The sequence below is a fragment of the Ursus arctos genome, unplaced genomic scaffold, assembly GCF_023065955.2.
Source record: "Ursus arctos isolate Adak ecotype North America unplaced genomic scaffold, UrsArc2.0 scaffold_5, whole genome shotgun sequence".
In the NCBI taxonomy this organism is placed as follows: domain Eukaryota; kingdom Metazoa; phylum Chordata; class Mammalia; order Carnivora; family Ursidae; genus Ursus; species Ursus arctos.
This window is the reverse complement of record NW_026623067.1, coordinates 9075196-9090997: the sequence shown is the minus strand read 5'-3', so window position 1 is coordinate 9090997 and position 15802 is coordinate 9075196. Positions and strand designations below refer to the sequence as shown.

The following is a 15802-nucleotide window of genomic DNA, read 5'->3' as shown; positions in this document are numbered from 1 at the left end:
CCACACTAAGATACCACCTTACGCCAGTTAGAATGGCAAAAATTGACAGGGCAAGAAACAACAATTGCTGGAGAGGATGTGGAGAAAGGGGATCCCTCCTACATTGTTGGGGGGAATGCAAGGTGGTACAGCCACTCTGGAAAACAGTGTGGAGGTCCCTTAAAAAGTTAAAAATTGAGCTACCCTATAACCCAGCCATTGCACTACTGGGTATTTACCCCAAAGATACAGACGTAGTGAAGAGAAGGGCCATATGCACCCCAATGTTCATAGCAGCATTATCCACAATAGCTAAATCATGGAGGAGCCGAGATGCCCTTCAAGAGATGACTGGATTAAGAAGTTGTGGTCCATATATACACTGGAATATTATCAGCTATCAGAAAGAACGAGTTCTCAACATTTGCTGCAACATGGACGGCACTGGAGGAGATAATGCTAAGTGAAATAAGTCAAGCAGAGAAAGACAATTATCATATGGTTTCTCTCATCTATGGAACATAAGAACTAGGAAGATTGGTAGGGGAAGAAAGGGATGAAGAAAGGGGTATAATTAGAAGGCGGAATGAAGCATGAGAGACTATGGACTCTGTGAAACAAACTGAGGGCTTCAGAGGGGAGGGCTGTGGGGGAATGGGATAGACTGGTGATTGGTAGTAAGGTGGGCACGTATTGCATGGTGCACTGGGTGTTATAAGCAACTAATGAATCATCGAACTTTACATCAGAAACCAGGGATGTACTGTATGGTGACTAACATAATATAATAAAAAAACATTAAAATAAAAAAAAAAGAAAAAAAGAAACAGAAGTTATCCAGATCGGTAGGGAAGGAGTTAAACTATCATCAGTAGCAGACAACAGAATACTACACATAGAAAACAATAGAAACATGAACAACTCATTATTAGAAGTAAAAATGGATTCATTCAGGTTGCAGGATTCAAAAATTAATGCACAGTAATTGTGCTTCTGTTCACTAATAATGAATTAGCAGAAAGAGAAAAAAAATTTAAATCCATTTACAATTGCCCCAAAAGAATGAAATACCTAGGGATAAGTTTAACAAGGTAAAAGACCTATATTCTGAAATCTATAAAATATTGGTGAAAGAAACTGAAGAAGACATAAACAATGAAATGATATTACCTCCTCATGCATTTTTGTTAAAATATCTATACTACCCAATGCAATCTACAGACTTAATATAATCCCAATAAAAACACCAATAGCATTTTTAACAGAAAATAAGAAATAGTTTGAAAAAGTGTATTGCAATCACAAAAGACAATTATGAAAAAGAAGAAAAAATCTGGTTATTCTACCATCCCAGGTTTCAAGATACACTACAAAGCTGCAGTAAATAAGAGTGTTATTCTTGTATACAAAGACACATAAATCAATGGACCTGAACAGAGAGCATAAAAATAAACCTGCTTATATGGTTCAGTTAATCTATGACATAGGAGGGAAGAATATACACTGGGGAAAAGACAATCTCTTCAATAAATGGTGCTTCCAGTTACACTGGAAAGAATGAAACTGGAAAAAAATGTCTAACACAATACACAGAACTGAAATCAAAATGGATTAAAGGCTTAAATGTGAGACATGCAACAATAAAACTCCTAGAAGATAACATCAGTAGTAATTTTTTTTGAAATCAGTTTAGGAAAATAATCATTTTGGGACAGTGAAGAAAAACAGCAACAAAACAAAACAAACAAAAAAGGAACTTATGAATGCAAGAACCTTTTTCTGGATGATATATGCATTAAGGGGTTAATATTTGAAAAGTGTAAAAAATGCATATTCATACAACTCTACATCAAAACAGCAAATAACCTGATTAAAAATGGGCAGAGGACCTAAATAGACTTTTTTTTTTCCCCTAGGATAACATACAGGTCAAAAAATGGCCAACAGATAGAATTAAGGGGTTAATATTTGAAAAGTCTAAAAAATTCATATTCATACAACTCTACATCAAAACAACAAATAACCTGATTAAAAATGGGCAGAGGACCTAAATAGACTTTTTTTTTCCCTAGGACGACATACAGGTCATATACATGGCCAACAGATAGAAGAAAACCTGCTCAACATTGTTAATTTCAGGGATGTGGAAATGAAAACCAAAACAGATGTCACACTTCTCAGGATGGCTGGAATCAAAAAGACAAAAAATAGTTAGTGTTGGCAAGGCAATGGAGAAAAAGGAAGTCTTACACCCTCTTGGTGGTAATGCAAACTGGGGCAGGCACTGAGGAACCAAATGGAGATTCCTCAAAAAATAATAATAATAGAAATAACATTGATCCAACAATTGCACTATGGGGCATGGCCCAGAATAAATGCAAACATTGATTTGAAAAGACATACAAAACATGATGCTTATTGCAACATTATTACAATTTCCAAGATGTGAACGCAGCCTAAGGGTTGATCAATAGACAAAATACTAAAGAGGATGTGGAACACACAACACACATGCACACACACACACACACACACACACACACACATTGAAATATTACTCAGACATAACAAGGATGAGATCATGCCACTTGAGACAACATGGATGTTTATAGAAGGTTTTATGCTACATGAAATGAATCAGACTGAGAAAGACAAATACATTAACCCACTGATAAGTGGAATCTAGAAAAAATGAATAAAAATAAATCCAGTATAAGACATAAATGCAGAGAAGACACTAATGGCTGGCAGGTGGAAACTGGATAAGGGTTGGGCAAAATAAGTTAAGAAGAGGGAGAGACAGGCTTGCAAACATGGAATGAAGACATCGCAGAATAAAAAGCACAGCATAAGAAATGCAGTCAGTGATATTTTCCTAGGATTGTAATGGGAATGATTGTAGCTACACTTGTGAACATAGCATAATGTAAAAACTAGTCAAATCACTAAGTTGTACACCTGAAACTAGTGTAGCAATTTGTCAATTATACTCAACTTAAAAAAAAAATGATTCATTAGAAATAAATGAAGAAACATAAATAAATAAATAAATAAATAAATAAATAAATAAATAGCATAATGACCTCTCTAAAGACCTAATTCCTAAGGCCATCACATTTGGGTTTAGACTGCAGATCAGAGTAATTTGGAGGAAAAGTGTTGAATCCATATTGCAGAGCAAGGACACACTAGGGAAATCAAAATCTTGAGATCTTTTGAGAGCCGCTTATTTCAGAATCTGAGACAAGGGAACACTCTTCTATAATGGATTACCCTTCTCTTTACACATGAACCATATGGGAAATATGTGCTATCCATCACATTGACCTTTGGTTTTTGGATAGAGTTCCAGGTTCCTAGTTCAGGAATGATGCTTTCATCAGAGACATATTAATAGTTGGTCTAAAACCAAAACTAGACCTGCCAGCAGATGTTTTGGGCTCCTCATGCCAGCATGTTCCTTGTGGGCAAATGCCAAACTTCTTTGTATCTTTATTGTTATTGAACTGCTCATTCTTGCTAGATGCTTCCTGTGCACTCCATCACATGTGCCATACACACTATGCTACAGGAAGCCAACCTGAATGATGATATCTAAGAGTCCCCTTCACTCTGACTTCTGAGGGAGTGTAGTTCATAGAGTGTACCTTCCATGACTGTGTGCTCCTATATTCTCCTTACCTTACAGGACTGAAGTATCTGTTGTTTCGGCTATCAGGAGTGGAAGCATTGATCTTGGTTGAGTAAATCTGCCTAACTTGAGGTCATGATCCCTTCCTGGCTGCAGGCCCCATTCGATGAGCACTTCTGTGGGTCCCTATTGCAGGAGGAACACATGGAAGGACCATCTCAGAATTCCACCCAAGGTAGCTGAGAACTTGGTTGGGTCTGCCTCCCCATTCAACATCTCCCTGTGCCCAATTCTGCCTCCTTTATTGCATGGGCATTGATCCTTAGAATACTACCCCAGTAAACTTCCCACATGTGATTTTCATTCTTGTAAATGTGCCTGTGGGGTTGGTTTAAAAAAAAACTGATATTTCTTTCTTTTGCTTCCTTCCTTCTGGTTTGTGACTTTCTGTATCTGCTGTTTGTCTGGGTCAAAGCACCTGTTGTAAGGTGTTTTCCAAACAGCCTGTTTAGATGGAGTCTGGAATCTACTCCATCCCTGCATGCTTGCAAGAGAGAATGGTGGCACAACTTGCTCTTGCTAAAATGGAGGTCTGTTACAACCTCTTATAGTTTCCCACAATTATGCTCACACACTCATATATAGTCCTAGATTAATCTCAATTTAGGTGCCCAGATTCATCGTAATTTCATTGTAATTTTCTTACAGAGTTCTGAGTGTTATGTGCCTTTCCTCCTCTGACATGAAGCTTATCCGTTCCTCATTTTTCTGTCCCCTGGGAATCTGCAGAGCATTTGATCTACATAGCACACAGTCTATTTGCCACATCAGTCAGTGGCACCCTGTTTTACTAGAGCATTGTTTGACAGCCTTTTGGTCTGAGGCACAGTAGAGTTCAAAACAGAACAATATGAATACTTACTGAAAATTATTTTTCCACTCTTTGCAGGAAGTCTTACTTGAAGCTTGATATACTACCTGTCTGTAATGTACTTCTCAGAGTCAGCTGTAGTTTTTTTTTTTTTTCCCAAAAGTAATATAGCTTTACTTAATGTAGTTTTCACTCAGGTGGTCTATAATATTGTAAATCAATGCTGTATTAGTCACTTTGATAAGATTTAACATCCAAAGGCAGAAGTTTAACTGAAATCTACAATGTGTTTCCTTCTTAAGAAACAAATGACACTTCTTGAAGCTCACATGGATTAAGCAACTATATTATCTCACTTTTGTACAGAAGCAGCATTTTCAATCAACTATCCCATAAGATTTTTTTTTAATTTTATAGTTATGGATGTGATCCTTACATATGTTCTTTCTAAAAGTGGTTATTAAATTCCAGTTGGCTAACATACAGTGTAATATTAGTTTCAGGTATACAATATCATGATTCAACACCTCCATACAATACCCGGTGCTCATCACAAGTGCACTCCTTAATCCATCACCTATTCTTATATATATATTCTTAGGCACGCCAAGGCAAATTGCATGGTAAAAAATGTAGCCAAGTACCAAGGTTTGCTTGGAAACCTAAAATATATAGTACAAACAAAAACAAATTAATTTAAAACAATCCTCATGGAATCCAACTGCAAAGTGCTTGACACAATGCATTCTGGCTCTTGTTGCTATGATGATAGATTTTATAACTTACTGGGGAACATAAAGTGAAATCATAAAGATACAAGCTAACAAACTCATAATTCAGCAATGAAATTATGTTTAATTAGAAAAAAGTAGCTAAATCCTATCATGGGCTTCTTTATTTGAACTACAGTCTTTGACAAAAGTTAATCTTCCAATATTGCACTCTGGAATCTCACCCATCAAAGTTTCACAAGTAGTGCAAGTATCACTTTAATTCACTCCATCATGTATTTTTAAATCATTCCTTTTCATGGACATTATTCACATTTTCTTTTGCTTGTAGATGATTATCACTTATTTAATTTTTTTAAGATTTATTTATTCATTTTAGAGTGAGAGAGGCAGAGTGAGCAGGGGCAGGGACAAAGGGAGAGGCAGAGAGAATCTCTAGCAGACTCTTCACTGAGTGTGGAACCTGAAGCAGGTGCTGATCCAATGACCCTGAAATCTTGAACTGAGCCACAACCAGGAGTCCGAGGCTTAACTGACTACACCACCTATGCTCTTCTCTTATTTTAATTTTGATGAATCACAACTTTCTCAAAGAATGTAGCAATCTGGAAATCTTTAAAATCCTTGAAATTGGAACATTTTTCTCATCCAAAGATTCAGATTTATGCAGGTCTGCTACTAATAAGCTACTATTTTTAGCAAAAGATGCCAATAGGCCACACCCCTTAACAGGGCACTCTAGACAACGATATGAGTGAGATTCATGCTGCCAGACTACAAGATCCTTCCTCCTCCAAAGAGAAGCATTAGGATGACCGAGCTCAGAGAGGATACATTTCCAGCTTGTGGAAGTCATCATTTTTATCTATGTGAGTAGGTCATAGTCATCTTTAATATTTAGTAATTTGTTTATCAGTCTGAACTCCACAAAATCCAAATTCACATTATTTTCTCTATGTAGTTTTATAAATAAATGTCTTTTTAAAAATCTATCCCACAATGTGAATAAATTGTGTATACTAGCTGATGCAAACATGAGGTAAAATCCAGGCAGTAAATTGTCAGTTCAGTCACATAAATGATTTTGGTATTATTGTATTATTTTTAACAGAACAGATTGATCATGCTAATATTCTAAGGGAAAACTATATATATACTTTAGTTTAATTTGGGTCAATAAGAATCAGAAAAATACGCTATGAATATTATCAGTGTGTCTCTTGTATAATATTGAAATAATAGTCAATACTCTTTTATTTTAATGTTTTTTATTATATCATGTTAGTCACCATGCAGTACATCCCTGGTTTCTGATGGAAAGTTCCATGATTCATTAGTTGTGTATAACACCCAGTGCACCATGCAATAGTCAAGAATTTTAATACAAGAAATAGTTAATGTTATTATTTCTTGGAAAAATTTAATTTCCTACCCATGATTTTATTTAACTGATACCTTTAGCTGATTTTACTTGTAAATACTATAAACAAATAGCATGTTGAGTAGACAATTAGATTCATGATGATAAAGTTTTATACACATATTTCACCTTTAAATAATGCATAGATACATAACATACCTCCATTCAAAAGTAAAACACTACTGGGGGGGCCTGGGAGGCTCAGTCATTAAGCATCTGCTTTCCACTCAGGTCATGATCCCAGGGTCCTGGGATCAAGCCCAACATCCAGCTCCCTGCTCAGCAGGAAGCCTGCTTCTTCCTCTTCCACTTCCCCTGCTTGTGTTCCCTCTCACTGTGTCTCTCTCTGTCAAATAAATAAAAATCTTTAAAAAAGTTAAACACTACTAATTCGAAATTAAAAAGAAACCAAAAATTATAAACTTCACAAGAAAAAGTACCATAAGAAAAAGTATTTGCTAAATGTAATAATAATGTTAATGTTTGTAACGATTTTCTAAATGAATCTCTATTGAATGTATGTAAAGGGGAAAAAACTAGCTCAAAATGTTGTATTATTAAGCTATAGCTGTTCACATTATAAAAATTAAAAAAAATAAAAAATCCCATTAAAATTATCTTTAAATTTGCAATAAAGTTATGATAGAAGCCTTAAAGTCTATAGATGGATTGAGTTAAGAAAGAAAACACACACACACACACACACACACACACACACACACACACACACACACATATATATATTCACCTTAGAATGAAAGAAAATTCTGACACAAGGTACAAAATAAATGTTGATGATATGTCATTATGTGAAACAAGCCAATCATCGAAAGACATATTCTGTGTAATCCCACTAATCTAAAGATCCTATAATAGGCAATTGTATACAGCCAGAATAGCAGAATGGGGGTTGTCAGATCCCAGGGACAGGGAGAAACAGACACTCTTTGTTGATTTTCTGCCTAGGTGATCTTTCCACTGCTACAATTATGGGTACAAAGTTTCCATTTTAGATTATGAAAAATCATGGAGTTATATACTGGTAATTGCTGCAGAATAATGTGAATGTACATAATGACACTGTAGTGACAGTTATTTAAAAATAGGTCGTATGATAGCAAACATGATTTTAAGAAACTTACCCAAAGTCTGCAGTTACTAAAGTACAGACTGACATTAAACAAGCTTTAAGTTTTATCATTTTTCAAGAATGAGAGTTTAGGAAAATGGAATTAAGAATTCTTCAAGTCAAAGGAATGTGTTAGTAGGGTTGTGATGTCCTTCAGGAAAGCAGTAGAGAGATCCATAATTATGGAGTGCACACAGTTACTAGGTGTGCAGAGTGCAAATGTACAGATACGAGGGTGTGAAGACAACAAAGTTTAGATAAATGCAGTGAGAAGGAAGTGAGCTTCTATAATGATAAGGTTGAAACAACCAACTAAAACCTTGAAGTATAAAGCTGCCAGTGCAATGATGATGCTCAAGCAATGGAGGTAGGCATTGAGTGAGGTTTGTGCACTGTCTTCTCTGTCTTGATTGGCGTTCCAGTATCGGAGGTGCATGTAAATTGTGGGCAAATAGAATGACCACAGAAGAGGTTGACACTTCCCATGCCATTTCATCGAATTAGAATGTACCACTGATATTGAAATAGTACCTTCATCTCTTCAAGTATGATACTACTCAAATAACCAGCTAAACAAGTTTTAGTACTAGCAAATCAGGGGTAAAAATACCTTTGTAGATTTAGATTTTCTTGGAATTGAAGAAGAAATGAATTTATCTCTGTATTGGGTACTAATAAGTTTTATTTTCTCATTTACCACCAAAAGATCATGTCTCTGTGACATTCAGGAGAAAAAGTATGATTATAAAAAATCCCTTTATATAAACAGTTAATAAAACTTTGCATTTAGTATCATAGTCTCACATTGGGGAACATATTCTAAGATGATAGTCATTGTATTCAGTGTGTAACTTGATAAAGTCAAACTAAATACACTAATAATTCCAAATTAAGTTTTGCTTCTATCAACAGATTAATTCCTTCTAGTCCCTACATCTAATAATATAAATTCTCTTCCTTGGAAAGTAAAAATGCCTTCCCACAGTAATCAAAAGCAGCACAATTATACAATTTTGGTTGGTTTCATACATCATGGTATATTAGAAATACATAGCCCTCATTAATAACTACATAGATTTTATATTGCTGAAGACACTGATTTAATTCAGCTGCTAAGAATGTTGATTATGCTTGATAAAAGCAAGCAGAAATGTCAACGACAAAGGGAATATTTTACTTCTTCTCCATATATTGATATCCTGTAGCACAAGACCTGCTGACAACTTCCTTCACTTATCAAGAAATTTTATTTCTAATGCCAATTAAGCAAACTCAAACTGAGAAGTGCTTATAATGAAAAAAAAAAGTGAAAATAATGTTATGCCCAAGTTAAAAATCTTTGCAAAACACAGATGAAAGATTGGGAATACATTTAAACATTTTCAGACATTCTTTTCATGAGAAATGTAATTGAAATTGTAATTTGAATTGTAACTCAATTGAATTTCAATTGAAATTGAAATTACAATTTCATGAGAAATTGTAAATGATGAAAGCTCTGTCATCTCTTTCTTCATTTGCAGTGTCACTCGTGTTTGAAATCATGAACATCTGGAACACCACCTCAGATTTCATTCTCCTAGGACTCTTTAAACACACAGAAGCCCACCTATTTCTCTTTGTGATGGTTCTGACAATTGCCTTAACCTCTCTAGTAGGCAATGCCCTCATGATCTTCCTGATTCACCAGGATGCCCGACTCCACACACCCATGTACTTCCTACTGAGCCAACTCTCCCTCATGGACATGATGCTGGTCTCCACCATTGTGCCCAAAATGGCAGCTGACTATTTGACTGGCCAGAAGTCTATTTCCCCTGCTGGCTGTGGGTTGCAGATCTTTTTCTTCCTCACTTTGGGAGGGGGTGAGTGCTTCCTTTTAGCAGCCATGTCCTATGACCGTTATGTGGCTGTGTGCCACCCACTGAGATACCCCATTCTCATGAGCTGGCAATTATGCTTGAGAATGACTGTGGGGTCTTGGTTCCTGGGGGCAGCTGATGGGCTCATGCAGGCTGCTGCTACCCTGAGTTTTCCATTCTGTGACGCACATGTGATCGATCATTTCTTCTGTGAGGCACCTACTCTGGTTCGTTTGGCTTGTGCTGACACAGTTGTTTTTGAGTATGTGATGTACATTTGCTGTGTATTAATGCTCCTGGTCCCAATTTCTCTCATCCTGATTTCCTATAGTCTCATCCTTGCAGCAGTTCTCCAGATGCATTCTAGAGAAGCCCGCAAGAAGGCTTTTGCCACCTGCTCCTCACATCTCTGTGTGGTGGGACTCTTTTATGGAGCTGCTATTTTTATCTATATGAGACCCAAATCCTATAGGTCAGCTAATCATGATAAAATTGTGTCAGTGTTCTATACTATCTTCACCCCAGTGTTGAACCCCATTATCTATAGCCTGAGAAACAGTGATGTGAAGGGAGCTCTGAGAAAGTGTATGGGTCACTGGGGTACCTCAAATCAAGACTAAGATAACATTGATTTGCCCCAAATTACAAGCTTATATGAAACTGATTGTGGGAGATTTCCTAGAGAAAAACGTAATATGTATTACATCTGTAACTGCAGTGTTTTACTTTGAAAAGCAGACACTGCTGTATATTTCACATTTTTTCATGTATAATCATTTTACTGTATTTTGAAAATTGCTTATTTTTTTATTTTTATTTTTTGATGTAAAGTTCGATGATTCATTAGTTGCTTATAACACCCAGTGTACCATGCAATACGTACCCTCCTTATTACTCATCACCAGCCTATTCCATTCCCCCACCTCCCTCCCCTCTGAAGCCCTCAGTTTGTTTCTCAGTCTATAGTCTCTCATGCTTCATTCCCCCTTCTGATTACCCTCCCTTTCTTTAACCCTTTCTTCCCCTACCAATCTTCCTAGTTCTTATGTTCCATAGATGAGAGAAACCATACGATAATTGTCTTTCTCTGCTTGACTTATTTCACTTAGCATTATCTCCTCCAGTGCCGTCCATGTTGCAGCAAATGTTGAGAAATTGTTCTTTGTGGTAGCTGAGTAATATTGCATTTTATATATGGACCACGTCTTCTTAATCCAGTCCTCTGTTGAAGGGCATCTCGGCTCCTTCCACGATTTAGCTATTGTGGACAATGCTGCTATGAACATTGGGGTGCATATGGCCCTTCTCTTCACTACATCTGTATTTTTGGGGTAAATACCCAGTAGTGCAATGGCTGGGTTATAGGGTAGCTCAATTTTTAACATTTTAAGGGACCTCCACACTGCTTTCCAGAGTGGCTGTACCAACTTGCATTCCCACCAACAATGTAGGAGGGAGCCCCTTTCTCCACATCCTCCCCAGCAATTGTTGTTTCTTGCCTTGTCAATTTTTGCCATTCTAACTGGCACAAGGTGGTATCTTAGTGTGGTTTTGATTTGAATTTCCCTGATGGCTAATGACTTTGAACATTTTTTCATGTGCCTGTTAACCATTGGTATGTCTTCAATGGAAAAGTGTCTGTTCATATCTTCTGCCCATTTTATGATTTGTTTATTTGTTTCTCGTGTATTGAGGTTGAGAAGTTCTTTGTAGATCTAGGATACCAGTCTTTTATCTGTAGCATCATTTGCAAATATATTCTCCCATTTCGTGGGCTGCCTCTTAGTTTTTTTTGACTGTTTGCTTGGCTGTGCAGAAGCTTTTTATCTTGACTAAGTCCCACAAATTCATTTTTTTCTTTTGTTTCTCTTGCCTTTGGAGATACGTCACAAAAAACGTTGCTGTAGCTGATGTCGTAGAGGTTGCTGCCTCTGCTCTCCTCTAGGATTTTGATGGATTCCTATCTCACATAGAGGTCTTTCATCCATTTGGGGTTTATCTTTGTGTATGGTGTGAGAGAGTGGTCAAGTTTCATTGCATTGCATATAGCTGACGAATTTTCCCAGCACCATTTATTGAAGAGACTGTCTTTATTCCACTGGACATTTTTTCCTGCTTTATCAAAGATTAGTTGCCCAAAGAGCTGAGGGTCCAATTCTGGGTTCTCTATGTTCTATTTTGTTCCATTTGTCTATGTGTCTGTTTTTGTGCCAGTATCATGCTGTCTTTGTGATCACAGCTTTGTAGTACAGCGTGAAATCTGGCATCGTGATGCCCCCAGCTTTGTTTTTCCTTTTCAACAATTCCTTGGTGATTCAGGGCCTTTTCTGGTTACACACAAATTTAAGGCCTGTTTTTCCGGTTCTTTGAAAAATGTCATTGGTATTTTGTTTGGGATAGCATTGAAAGTGTAGGTTGCTCTGGGTAGCATGGACATTTTAACAATGTTAATTTTTCCAATTTGCATATTTGTATCAAGATTTTATTTAAATTCAAGTGAGATACCATACAGTGAAATACTACTGTCAGATGCACTATTTAGTGATTCAAAACACACGTTGAACATCCAGTGCTCATCACAACAAGGGCAATCCTCAATCTGTATCACCTATTTAACCCATCTCCCCCCTCTCCTTCCATCCAGTAACCCTCAGGTTGTTCTGTTAAGAGTTTTTTCATGGTTTGCCTCTCTTTTGTTTTGTTTTTCATTCCTTTCTTTTCGTTTCTTAATTCCACTTATAATTGAAATCATGATATTTGATTTCTCTGACTTACATACTTTCCTTTGCATAATACTGTCAAGTTCAATCCATGTCCTTCCAAATGGCAAGATTTCATTCTTTTTATGGCTGAGTAGTAATATAACTCTTCTTTTTTTAATAATATTTTTATTATATTATGGTAGTCAACATACAGTACATCCCTAGCTTTTGATGTAAAGTTCCATGATTCATTACTTGCGTACAACACCCACTGCACCACGCAATACGTGCCCTCCCTAATACTCATCACCAGCCTATCCCATTCCCCCACTCCCCTCCACTCTGAAGCCCTCAGTTTGCTTCCTGGAGTCCATATTCTCTCATGGTTAATTCCCCCTTCTGTTTACCCCCCCCTTTCTTCTTCCCTTTCTTCTCCTACCGATCTTCCTACTACTTATGTTCCATAAATGAGTGAACTGATATGATACCAACTCTTCTTTATCCATTTATCAGTTGATGGACATTTGAGCTGATTCTATATTTTGAATATTGTTGATAATACTATTATAAACATGGGTTTCTTTGAATCAGGATTTTTGTATACTTTAGGTAAATACTGAGTAGTGCAATTGTTGGGTTGTAGGGTAGTTCCATTTTTAACTTTTTGTGGAACTGACACACTGTTTTCCTGTGTGGCTGCAACAGCTTCCACACCCACCAACAGTGTAAGAGTTTATCCCTTTCTCCACATCCTCGCCAATATCTGTTGTTTCCTGCATTGTTAATTTAGCCCTTCTTATAGTTGTGAAGTGATACCTTATGTAGTTTTGATTTGTATTTCTATGATGATGAGTGATGGTGAGCGTATTTTAATTTGTCTGGTGGACATGACAGACTGCTGGATTAGACTCTTTGGAAAACTGTCTAATTATGTCTTCTGCTGCTGCTGCTTTCTTGACTAGATTTTTTTTTTCCTGGGGGGTTTATTGACTTTGTTAAATTCTTTATAGATTTTGGTAGATTTTGGATATTAACCCTTTATCAGGTATTCCACTTGCAAATAACTTCTCCAATTCTGTAGGCTGTCTTTTAGTTTTGTTGATTGTTTCCATCACTGTGCCAAAGCTTTTTATCTTGAGGAAGTCCCAATCGTTTATTTTTGCTTTTGTTTGCCTTGCTGGAGGAAAAATATGTAGTAAGAAGATGCTTTAGCCTTTGAAAAGAGGTTACTGCCTGTGTTGTCCCCCAAGATCTTGCTGGTTTCTTGTCTTACATTAGGTCTTTCATCCATTTTCAATTATATTTGTGGACGGTGTAAGAAAGTGGTCCAGTTTTGGTTATATGCATGTTGCTGTCCAGTTTTCTTGACACCTTATGTTCAGTGGACTCTCTTCTTTCCATTGGATAAGTTTTCCCTGCTTTGTTGAGGATTAGTTAACCATATAGTTGAGGGTCCATTTCTGAGTTTTCTGTTCCGTTCCATTGATCTACATGTCTGTTTCTGTGTGAGTACCATACTGTCTGACTGTATCTTTCTAATACAGCTTAATCCACGATTGCAATGCCTCCAGCTTTGCTTTTCTTTTTCAACATTGCTTTGGCTATTTGGTGTCTTTTCTCATTCCACAGAAATTATAGAATTGTTCATTCTAGCTCTGTGGAAAATTGCTGATGGTATTTTGATAGGGATTGCATTAAATGTGTAGGTTCCTTTGGGTTGTATAGACATTTTAACAACGTTTGTTTGTCTCATCCATGGGCATGGATTTTTTTTTTTCATTTGTGTCCTCTTTAATTTCCTTCATAAATGTTCTATAGTTTTTTTGAGTACAGATATTTTAGCTCTTTGGTTAGGTTAAATCTTAGGTATCTTATTATTTTGTATGCAATTGCAAATGGGATCAATCCCTTGATTTCTTTTTCTGTTGCTTCATTATTGGTGTATAGAAATTCTGTACATTAATTTTGTATCTTGCAGCCTGGGTTAATTCATGTATTTGTTCTAGCAAATTATTGGTGGAGTCTTTGAGGTTGTCTACACAGAGTATCATGTCATCTGTAAGTAGTGAAAATTTAACTTATTACATTTTGATGTATTTTCTCTATTTTTGTTTTCTTATTACTGATGCTAAGACTTCCAAGAATATGTTAAATAGTAATGATGATAGTGGACACTCCTTTTTTGTTTCTGACCCTAGAGGCAAAGCTCTCAGGTTTTCCCTATTGAAATAATATCAGCTGTTGTCTTCCAAATATGGTCTTTATGATATTGAGGTATTTACTCTCTATACCAATGTTGTTGTTTTTTGACAAGAATGGATGCTATATGTTTTCAAATACTTTTTCTGCATCTCTTGATAAGATAAGATGCTTCTTATCTTTCTTTTAGTAATGTGTTGTATTGTGTTAATTGATTTTCAAATACTGAACCACCACTAGAGCCTAAGAAATCATCTCCTTTGATCATGGTTATTTTATCTTTTTAATGTACTGTTGGAATGGATTTGCTAGTATTTTTTAGTGAGAATTTTTGGAATCCATATTCACCTGGGATATTTGTTTATAATTCCCCTTCTTAGTGTTGTATTTGAAATCAAGGTAACATTAGTCTCATAGTATGAGTTTGGAAATTTCCTTCCCTATCCATTTTTTTGGCAGTGTTTCAAAGAATAGGTATTAAGTGTTCTTTACATATTTTGTAGAATTTGCCGGGGAAGCCATCTGACTCTGGACTTTTGTTTGTTGGGAGATTTTCTTTTGTTCTTGTTATTGTTGGGGAATTTTTGATTACCATTTCAAATTCTTTGCTGGATCTGGGTCTGTTCAAATTTTCTATTTCTCCCTGTTTTGGTTTTTGGTAGTTTGTATATGTTTGGGAATTTATCTATTTCTTCCAGATTGCCCGGTTTGTTGGCAAATGATTTTTCATTATACTCTCTTATGATTGTTTGTGTTCCTATGGTGTTGGGTGTGATCTCTCTTCTTTCAGTCATGATTTCATTTATTTGGGTCCTTTCTCTTTTCTTTTTGATAAGTCTGGGTAGCTGATTATCAATTTTATGAACCTTTTCAAGGCATCTGCTCTTAGTTTCATTGATCTGTTGTACTGTTTGTTGTTGTTGTTTCTATATCATTTATTTCTGCTCTATTCTTTATTGTTTTTCTCTTCTGCTGCCTTTAAGCTTAATTTGATGTTTCTTTTCTATCTCCTTTAGGTGTAAAGGTAGGTTTTCTATTTGAGACTTTTCTTGCTTCTTGAGATAGGCCTGTACTGCAGTATAATTCTCTCTTAAGAGTGCCTTTGCTGCATTCCAAAGGTTTTGAACAATTGTGTATTCATTTTCATTACCTTAAGTGTATACTTTTTTTCAGTTTCTTGGCTAACACATTCATTCACTAACAGGATGTTACTTAACCACTATGTATTTGTGGTCTTTCCAATTTTTTTCTTGTTGTTGACTTCAAGTTTCATAACAT

The 15802-nt window shown here is 36.1% G+C and overlaps 1 protein-coding gene across 1 annotated transcript; it reads left to right on the top strand.

The window, feature by feature from the left end:
* Positions 1–9247: 9247 nt before the first annotated feature.
* LOC113261906 (olfactory receptor 2T8-like) lies at positions 9248–10243 on the top strand. The gene has a single exon (XM_026508217.3). The coding sequence runs from the start codon at positions 9248–9250 to the stop codon at positions 10241–10243; it is 996 nt and encodes a 331-aa protein (XP_026364002.2).
* Positions 10244–15802: the final 5559 nt, after the last annotated feature.